The 11,052-nt window shown below is 39.4% G+C and overlaps 1 protein-coding gene across 1 annotated transcript in view; it reads left to right on the top strand.

The window, feature by feature from the left end:
• The window catches only part of LOC116699076 (contactin-associated protein-like 4), a 179,952-nt gene that overhangs the window by 72,342 nt on the left and 96,558 nt on the right, over positions 1-11,052 (top strand). The window contains exon 3 of the mRNA XM_032531468.1: positions 3,830-4,023. Within this exon, the coding sequence (XP_032387359.1) occupies positions 3,830-4,023 (194 nt within the window). The remainder of the gene's footprint in view (positions 1-3,829; positions 4,024-11,052) is intronic.

The raw sequence follows: 11,052 nt of genomic DNA, 5'->3' as shown, positions 1-11,052 counted from the left end.
CATCCGGAAAGCCTGCTAAACAGCATCGCATTGTCTTATAAAAAGACAATTTCACAAATGTCTAACCAGCATGAAAAGCTGTGGAGGCTGCAGGTTTTTAAATTGGAAAAATGCTCCGAATTGGCAGGGGTCTTCATTTCAAATGATGACGTCTTCTTTAGATGTATTGTATGAAGACGTATGGAGAAATTGTTCTAGGTAAACATTCTGTGTAATACAGAGCAGCAATCTGAGTGCATTACATTGTTGAAATTCTATTTTCTACGTTAAAAAACTCCTGCAGTGTCTTGGAATGAAACCAGTCATCTTTGAAATACACAGCACTGTGTTCAACTACAGCACTGCAATGGGTTTTAAACTGTAATGTGTGTTTCACAAACAATGTGTTAGGTAAAACATAAACCATCCAGGTGTCCTCGGGTCTAATTTGACCCAATTTTAAAGTTTTTATATCAGAAGTTTGGGTTTCTTTCAGAGGTGGGTAGAGTAGCCAAAAATTGTACTCAAGTAAAAGTACTGTTACTTCAGAATAAAATGACTCAAGTAAAAGTAAAAGTAGTCATCCAAATAATTACTTGAGTAAGAGTAAAAAAGTGCTTGATGAAAAAACTACTCGAGTAGTGTGTAACTGTTGAGTAACGTCTGATTTATTTCTTAATACAAGCCATCAATCAGACAGACAAAAATACAAAATAATCATCTTTAGGCAAATTATAGCTCATCCAATCAATATAATAAATTAAAATGTATTTATTAATTACAAAATAGCTTACTTGAGAGACTTGTCACATCAAATTTGGATGGATACTGCATGTGTAAAACATACTGTCTGTAACCTAAAAGACAAACATCCACCGATCCACAGCAAAAACCAAAACTACCGCTACGTTTCCTCAAGTTAGATGTTGAGTTGTTGAACGCTCACATGTCCGTTTGTTTTGGTCGACACAGAAGGCATCGCATAATGTAGCTGCTGTTTCCACTTTTCCTAAAAGGTAACCATGCTTTCACTATGAGGCCGGGAGGGGGGGGGGGGGTCCTCCTGGTCTGCGTTGCGTTTGATTCTGACGTCTTTGCTTTGCTACGACTGTAAAGTTAACCTGTCCCGCTGCTGCATAGACATATAAAGAGATACCTCTTTATATGTCTATGCGCTGCTGAAGCGAGTATGATCACGTGACCGCACAACGACGTGTGATTGGTTAAGCACAGTCACGTGGTAGAGCCTTCAGCGGAAGACTCTCTCTCTCTGTCAAAATAAAACATTAAAATGAGACGTACGCTGGGGTAAAAACAATGAAGCGTAGTAACGAGTAACGAGCTCATTGTAGCCTGATGTAGCAAAGTAAGAGTACAGTTTATTCTTCACTAATCTACTCAAGTAAAAGTAAAAGTATAGTGATTTAAAACTACTCCTAGAAGTACAATTTTTTCAAAAACTTACTCAAGTAAATGTAACGGAGAAAATGTAACTTGTTACTACCCACCTCTGGTTTCTATCAACCAAATTGACAAAAAAAATAACATGGATGGTTCCATACAATGCTCTTCACAAGTAAAGTAAATCAATTCACTACTTTCAAAGAATTTGGATGTTTACTCATAGACAGTGAAAGAAATGGACGGAAACCAGTGAAGGATATTTGAAGCACTTTCCCGGTTATGGCTGAGCATTACTGTGCAGCCTCCAACTGAGCTTGACGACGTAGATGTGACGTGAGCAACCTGTCTGAAAGTTGTAAGTCTTCTGGTAGCTGTGCAAGAGAAATCTCAATCATTCCCAATCAGCAGAGACGGGGAGCGTAGGTATATGTTAGGAGATAACATAGGCACAGGCTAATTATTGCTAACTAAAATGCTAGTTAACATTAGTAAATAAATCTAAACAGCTGTTGTAAGTCCTAACTGTCATCAAGCTTCTACTGACAATACAGTAGACAATGATTTGTTGACTATGTGACAGCAAGTCGCTTGGTTATGACACAATCGTTAGCCTATTTTTACAATAACACCTTCTACAAAGCTATAACATGATCTATAAGGTAATGGAGCCTTTTACACAACGTAGGGTTTCTTTAGTAATGAACAATGGACAACAAAAGTTTTTAACCCCTGTGTTGTCCTCGGGTCAAACTGACCCGTTTCAAAGTGGTTTATATCAGAAATATTGATTTCATTCAACTATATTGCACAAACATAACATGGATGATTCCATACTTTCTTCAGGTGACATTAATGATTACTGTCTTACTGATTACTTTTTGGATGTTTTATTTAATCTTACAGCATTTGAATTCTTTTTTTAATGGTTTCAAAACAGTATCCAAACTAAACTTTGAAATATACCCACCTGAGATCCACTCAACATCCTCTGATCTTAACTATTATTTAAAATAATTCATAATTTCTGCCTTTTTAACTAAAAACGTATGTATAATACATATACATATAAATGAGGTTTGTTGGTCATGAACAAAAACAAAAACTTTGGAAAAGCAAACATTTTTTTTAATTTTGACCTGGATGGACAAATTCATGGTTAACAGGAAGACAACACAAGTGTTAAACGCTTCGATGTAAAGAAATGAAATGAATGGCAGTCAATGGAATGCTAACGGCCATTGAGTGCTTGGTAGCATTAAAATGGCGCCATAGATTTTGTCTTATCCCCTTGGTTCTACTAAATTTGATTAGCCTGGTTGCCAGCCGACCTTAGCCCCGCCCACAACATTTGAGGTTGGAAAGCTCGGTCTGGACTTGATCCGTTGTGGTGCAACTATGCTCAAACCAGAGGTGTTCGAACCCATCAAATTGTGAGGGTGGGCTTTGATGATGGCTTTGATCAGGGTGGGATTTACGATGATGGACAGATGATCAACAGTAACGTAATCAACCATGTCACCAAAGAGCCCTTGAATTTGTTTACAACAAAGACGGCTGGCGCTGGAGAACTGAAATGTGTAGATTCCTCCATTACGTCTGTCATAGAAAATAAATGTAAATGTGCTGTATTTAAATAGCGCTTTTCTAGTCTTAACGACTACTCAAAGCGCTTTTACATCATACATATTTTACATCAACATTCATACACTGTGGCCGAGGCTGCCATACAAGATGCCACCTGCTCATCAGATACACATTCACACTCCGACGCGCAGCACCAGGGCAACTCGGGGTTCAGTGTCTTGCCCAAGGACACTTCGACGTGCGACTGCAGGGCCAGGGATCGGACCACCAACCTGCCGATTGGCAGGCAACCGCTCTACCACTGAACCACAGCCGATATCGACAGCACATTCATTTTGAAAGAGGAACAGAGAACCGTGATTAAGGCATTTGTCGATCGGAAAGATGTTTTTGCCGTCCTTCCATAAGTCACATACTCCGCTGCTTTGATTGGTTGAAGGTCTAGCCAATTGAGTGCAGAGGCATTTCCTGGTTGGGTTGAAACACGCCTCATAATCACAACCCAATGGAGCAGAATCAGACTCTTATTCTGACTAAAATCTCAGTATGACGACATCAAGCTAAAATTGTATAGCCTTTGAAAGGAATTGGGGAAAGAAAGTTGAAAAAATGTCTTAAAAAAAGCTTTAAAACTGTTGGAAAGAACAACAACAAAGATGTCAAAAAAAAACTAAAGCGTCGAAAAAAAGCGGGAAAAGCAACCCAAACAATGAAAAGAAAAACATTTTAAATTTTGACCCAGAAAGAAAAATTAGTTGCATGGTCGACGGGAAGACGACACTAGGGTTAAAGGTCATGCACATACTGTATACTTAAAGCTCGCAGACTGAAATATAACTTGTGAATGTCTTTGGCCCTGCAGGCGCCGGTGGCTGGTCTCCACACACCTCAGACAGGTACCAGTGGCTGGAGGTGGACCTGGGCCAACGGACCACCATCACCGCTGTCGCCACGCAGGGCCGCTACGGCAGCTCTGATTGGCTGTCGTTGTACCTGCTGATGTTCAGCGACACAGGACACAACTGGAAGCAGTACAGACAGGAGGACAGCATAGGGGTGATTCATTTTCCTCACGCTCACAATGTATGTAACGAGCACGTGAACATTTAAAGATAACTTTCTCTGGAGAATACACGGGTGTGCCATGTCAAGTGACAGTAATTTACAGTATTTTCCTATCCTTTCTTAACCGTTTCTGGCAAGCAGCAAGACTAGCTCTGGCTGGGTAGAACTCTCTCGTGTAACAAAACAGACAGATTTCCCCAACGTTAGTTATTTGTAGTTATTTATGAGTTCTCACTAAAATAATATGATAATAATAATAAATTTAAAAAACAGAGAAACATCAAACAGAGGAACATCAAAATTTATAAAGGCTCTGCTAAATGAAATTTATAAAAAATACAAACTTAAGATGAAAATGAAACTTAGTCCTACAATAACAAAAAATAATAATTAGTGTTGCCAACAGGGACGACTGTCCGTTTTTATTTTATTTTTTCAATATTCATGTTTCAGAATAATTTATTAGTCATTATAAATAATAATAATAATAATAATAAAGAATAATAATAATAATAATACAAAATTATTCTGAAATTATTCTAAAAATAAGTATTTCTATATCAATAATATTTTTAAAATAATATGGTATTTAAAAATAATTAATTTTTTAAAAGTAATATTTTTAAAATAATATTGTATTTAACAATAATTAAATTAATTAAAATAATATTTGTAAAATAATATTTTATTTAAAAAACAAAAAATGTATCCGCCATTATTAATGCTGATACCAATAGATCTGGAAATGCCTATTATCGGTCGGGCTCTACTAAGTATTATGTAATAGATAACAATAAATGTTCACTTGAGCTTATTGTTCTGCACTACTACAGTCATGCTATGTGTGGGTGTGTTTAGCAGTGATGGTCTGCAGGGATCAGCCCATCCTGAGGAGATGATCACAGACATCAGGGGCCTGTGACTCCTCATGAATAACGGATGAACCAAATGAAAGAGCTCTGCTGACTGTGCCGACCTTTTGCCAAAACACTTACACTGCTGTTGATGGACTTAGAGTGGGACAGAGAGAGACCGAGGCCGAGCGGTGCAGCCTGGAGCCCGGCAACGTACTGAAATCAATGAGGAAAAAAAATCCACTTTATCCATGCACGTGGTCAAACTCACCTGTTTTCTTCTCCTCAAACACTTTTAATGAGTTGTCCTTTTACAAGGTATTGAGTGCAGGGTGACAATAAAGGCAGGAGAACAGATGAAATCAAAGCAGTGTTAAGGGAAGAGAATATATGCCAACAGGATGTTAAGCCTCATGCGTTTAGTACGTTATCAGACATTAAAGGAATAGTTTGACATTTGGGTATGTGCTAAAATATTTCTCGGGTTTCCTGCAGACTAAATAATCGCGATATGAGATGTTAACTTGGGAGCTTCAGAGGTGCTGGCAGGCTGACTTTTTTACCTTTAGATAAAAGTCGGATTAGCTGTTTGCCCGTTTCCGGTCTTTATGCTAAGCTAAGTTAGCCAGCTGCTGTCTGTATGTATCACAGCGTACAGACATGGGAGCGGTGCCAACCCACATAACGCTAATTTTCAGGATCATAATTGTATTTTGAGGTTGTACCAGAATAGGTTTCCACCATAGCAGGGATAGTTATTTTTTCCAAGTTTATATGCGTGTAGAAGCACCAGAGACACAAAATATGGGATTTTTTTCATAGGCGCTTTAACCCTCTATTGCAGGAATCATTTTTTTAAACATGGTAAAAATGTCTTGATGTGTTTTCATGACTTCAAGTTGCTTAAATAATGCAATAAAAAAAAAAAAAAATTAAAAATAATTAAGGGGGTTAGTTTGTAATTTGTTGCCATATGGCGACAACATGCATTTGTTGAAAGTGCCAAGAAATCCATTATTCTTTTTAAAACATGCTTTTATTGAAAAAATACCAAAAATTTTCACTTATATGCCATATGGCAACAAATTAATTTATTAATAATAATTAAATATTAATTTAAAATATAGCATTTTTACTGGTTTAAGTGATGACAATTGAAAGTTTACTTACCCCAGATAACAGTTGAATTTTTTTTTTCAAATAAATGCTTCTAAAATTAAGAAAAAAAACTACATTTTGGCTGATACTGAAACGTGATCTTCAGTGTGGTACATGAAAAAAACCGGATTTCCTGGTTATGTGAAGTCATCAAATTAATAACACTTCAGAATTTCACTTCAACACTTTCATTTCAAAAGACCTATTTACACAATTAAACAGAAAACAATGCATTTTATATGGTTTATTGTATAAAAAAAAAAATAAGAAAAGGAATTTGTTGCCATATGGCAACACCATGCAATAGAGGGTTAAGCCTGACACAGTTATTTATGATAGCTTCCTGGTTGCCAAATTCCAATGTTTTTTTTTCAAATCAGAGGTAATGCACATAACATGATGGAAATGTAAGTTACTCTGAATTTGTTGTGTCGTTTTGTGCTAATTTAGTGTCAAACCCAAGTCAGGGAGCCAATAACAATGTGATCTGCTGCAGTCTTTGGGTTAAAGGAAATACAGCAGTGTGACAATTACCTGAACCACATGTCATGAATGAAATATTGTTCAGAGTTGCAGGCGTACATTGTGTTAAAAGGATGTGCTGCAACTTTAAACTGTAATGTCAGCTTTTGTGTGTAGAGCTGATTCATGAAGGAATTAGCGAGACGGACAGCAGAGGCAGCGAGGCATCACCTCCCCCCCTCCTGGTACACAGCACGCTTCTTAGGTGTTCTCCTGTCGCACAGGTGTTGCGTTGGACTTGTGTTTGTGCATGTAGCATCTGTGGTGATGCTACATGGTTCAGTATGCAGACACAGGAATACTAACTAGTGTTTGTGTAGAAAGCAAACCCAGTGATAAATCCTATCAGCACAGAGAGCCAGTCCGCCTGCAGTATACGGTACGCCCCCCTTTCTGGTCTACCTAGACCTGCCTGTGCTACATTATTAGGGGTCCAAGCCCAAGGGGGCTTCCAACAGCTGTGGAAACCTGTTGTTTTTCTAAGGATTGTTATCATTTCCATTATCATCATTATTCTGCCTCACCTAAAACTCCCACCACAGCCTAAACCGTAGCTGGTGGGGGGGGGAGAGACAAATGTGTGACCTTATAATTCCCACACCATACATCAGACATTTAAAAACCATACGTCCAACTGAATCTCATGATATAGGCCACGCCCCTTTACATCTAGAGTTTGCATTGAACATTTTGATTTATCGAAAATCTACTTTTTCAAACTCCTCCTAGAGCATGCGATTGATCTGCACAAAACTTGGCACATAGCCTCTCCAGACCAACTTGACAAAAAGTTAAAGATGAAAATTGCACACACAAGTACACACAAACAAATTTGTGTAGCTAACTACGAAAACACCAACTTTGCCATATTTGGACAAACAAAGGCTATCAATGCAAAACTTTAGATTCTTGTTTGCCATGCAACATACATTTTATATCAAATGGGCCTCTAGGGGGTGCTAAAAGTACAAAGTGTTCATATCTCATAAATGGCTGATCCAATTTTGACAAACTGTGGAGGGTACCATGTAGGGCCACTCCAGAGGCCACCCCTACAGTGGGGTACTGATTGGTCTGATCAAAGAATTTTGTCTAAGTTGCCTACTCCTCACTTATTTCCCTAGCTAGCTATTAAACACATAATGTATCAAATCATATCTCAGCCAAATTAAATGCTATCAGCTAAACACTTGTGATTATCGTTTATGGTCCCACTCCAATGCAACAGGCAAATTTACATTTAGATGGAAAATTTGCAATTACAATATCCCTTCCACAGTAAATGCTATTGACACGGAACTTGTGATGCTTGTTTGGCATGCCGCTCTGAGGCTCTGTAGCAATTCTGGCAAAGATCGGCCGTTAGAGGGCACTGTAGTCAACGTAGACCCTTATCGGCCCTTCTGATCAATCAATGTTGTTGGGATGTTTACAAAAGCAATGTACCGCAGACTTTGCGGCTCACACCTCTTGATATTTCCTGATATTTGCCTCCCCACGTTACGGTTTGGGTCCCGCCTTCCCACGCTCCCCGGGTTGTCTGGGGCGACTGTAGTATTTTAAACTTAGTAAAGAGCTGTAACGTGAACAATCTATGGTGCCATAGAAAATCTGGGCAGCAGTTGCTGGATGTATTTACAGAGCTCCAGGGCACCGGCCACCAGCGGCAGTTGGTTGGGTTGGGTCCATTTAGCCGCTAGTTTGTTGGATCCTTGTAAATTCTGGAGTGTGGTCTATCTGTATAGTGTCTTGAGATAACTCTTGTTATGAATTGATACTATAAATAAAATTGAATTGAATTGAATTGAACAGGTGACTGTGAGCCGGATACAGGCACCGCCAGATGACGGTCCTTTTGGAGAGAGTGGAGTTTAGCCAGATTAAGTTAGCATCATGCAGCGAAAACAGTTTAGGAACCAAAACAACTCAATAAGATAGAAAAAAGCTTGTGGTTTGGATTATGACATTCCCAAAGAACGGACAAGTGTTTCCTGGGTGACATATTTTGTTTTAGCAGGAGAGTGAGCTCTGCTCTCCGGCTTGAAAGCACTGTATTTTCCATTGAATAATATATTGCATGTAAATGTTTTGGCATGCCTGGTCAGGAGGCACTATATCCATCATATTGCCAGGGGGATTTTATTCTTGCATGTTTAGTTGTGCATTATCAACAAACATCCCCCCCTGCTTTTTTTCACAAATTGCACCCTGGGCATTACACACTGTGAGCACGGACATTTATCCAGCGTAAAGCCACATTTGTTCCAGCGGTGCAGCGAGAAGCTTTTGATTAGAAGTCGCGCCGAGGCAATTTCCTCACATGGAGGGAATCCAGCTAATCTGAACACCCAGGATCGTCTCCGAGAGAGAGAGAGAGAGAAAGAGTGAGAGAGAAGGACTTACAAACAGCTTAAAAACAGGTTGATCTGACACTCTACATTAAACCGAGCACGATCCCAGTCACATTTCAAAGTGTTTCCCAACTTCTGTGCATTTGTCCGCCAAGCTTACCGAGTCTGTCAGAGGAGAAAGTTGAAGGCAGAGCTGCTGCATCAACCACATTTTCTACTCTTCTTCTGCTTTCAGCTTAGAGGCTTGAAGACCAGAGGCGGGGAACCTTTTCCCCCCACCAAGCTATTGCATTGTTCAATATCTTATTTGTGCAATAAGTAGGCTATTAGGGTTGTGCAATATCTCATTGTGCAAGGGCTGTGCAGCCGACACGGTTGTTCAATTAAAGACAGACTGCCATTGGAAAACAGTGGATGTGCTTATTTTATAGGGGCCTGTCTAATGTATCTGAGAGCATGTGTTGTGTTGCATGAGTGTATGTGTTTATTTTCTGTATTTTGTGTTGTCTTTGTAAAGCTGCAGAACGGACAGAGTCCAAAACAAATGTCCCTTCGGGGACAATAAAGTATATCGTACCTTATCTACTTCTCCCTTCTTTTCTTTACTTTAAGGGGAAGATACATGTGACTTTTACATGTTTATTTGTATGAAATAATGCTTGTAAATTAGACAAACTTTAAATAAAGGAGCCATTGGAAACCTAGAGTGAAGGATGAGATGCCCATTAACACCAACAGTACAAAAATAAGAACTTCTCACCTGACACAACACACTGTTATAAGACTATTATAAGTGACACAACACAACATCTCTCTTCATCATATAAACGTGCCCCTCTCTTATGATTACCGAGGAGTTAATTACTTCATTTCGTGTCTAAGCTTTTGTTGAGCAGCGGGAGAGCCAGTTAACCTGCATGTCAACTTCAAGGGAGGACTGTAATTAGGATTGATTGCCAGATGGGAGCGATTGAAAGAGCGATTCATCAGGCATTAAAGTGCCCATATTATGAAAATAATCACTTTTTCTGGGATTTGGGGTGTTATTTTGTGTCTCTGGTGCTTCCACACGCATACAAGCACTGTATGTATGAGAGTTGTTAATGCTTCCTTTTGTTGTGAAGCACTTTGTGATCTTTATCTGAGAAAAGTGCTATACAAATACATTTTACTTACTTACTTACTTACCTACAAACTAGCCATGTTGTTTTGAGTGAGATCCGGTTTCCAATTGTCCTCTGTCTTCAGTCTCCAGGTGAGCTGTTAAACATCTGCACAGGTTTCTGCGTCACTAGCCAAGACGTGCCTAACCGTAGCACATGCTAGCGCTAGCATGCTAGCTCGTTCTCGATGGCAAAACACTGCTACAACACACAGTAGTTCACCATAATCCAAAAGAACTACTTCTGTCCCTGTTCTGCAGGTATTCCACAAGTGACCCTTGTCTAGAAGAAGTCTCCCAGCTAATCCTGCCTTGGACTGACCAAAGTTGGAGAAAGAGTTATCTAGCTGATGTGATCTTACCTAGCTACTGAGCATGTGCGACTTCCAACAAAGATATATAGAAGTGAGATGTCTCACTCTGGAGCTAAAACAGAGACCTAAACTAGGGTGACCAGACGTCCCCGATTTCCGGGGACAGTCCCCGATTTTGGCGACCTGTCCCCGGCTGGACGTGTCCCCGGAAATGTCCCCGGTTTTCACTGTGACTGACAGACCCGAAATTGGAATGAAAGAAAGAAAATACTGACAAAACGGAGCCGATGGTTGCACACCCTACACACGCAGGCTCAAGGCAGCCAGAGCCAGCGCTGCTCAGAGATGTTTTAGAAACCGTATTTTACGACGCTAAAATCACTGATTATTTACATGGAGTCTGGTGGGTTTAGCCAACGCAATTTTGCAGACTTTTATGTTTTAAAAAGGATCTTAATCTTTAACAGAAAGGTCAACCTCCTTAGAAATCCTTTCCATAATGTTGTCAGACACTTAGAATATTAATCTGAGTCTGTTAGCAGCAAAACAAGCACTTTTATGAACGTAAATACAAGTTGTACAATTATCCTATTAACTTACATTGTAGCTTGTTTCTGCCGACTGGAGCGATCTCGTTTAATACTGCATTAATGTCAAAG

Source organism: Etheostoma spectabile, chromosome 12 (genome assembly GCF_008692095.1).
Source record: "Etheostoma spectabile isolate EspeVRDwgs_2016 chromosome 12, UIUC_Espe_1.0, whole genome shotgun sequence".
Taxonomy (NCBI): Eukaryota; Metazoa; Chordata; class Actinopteri; order Perciformes; family Percidae; genus Etheostoma; species Etheostoma spectabile.
The sequence above is the reverse complement of the archived record's forward strand: the minus strand, read 5'-3'. Positions and strand labels throughout refer to the sequence as shown.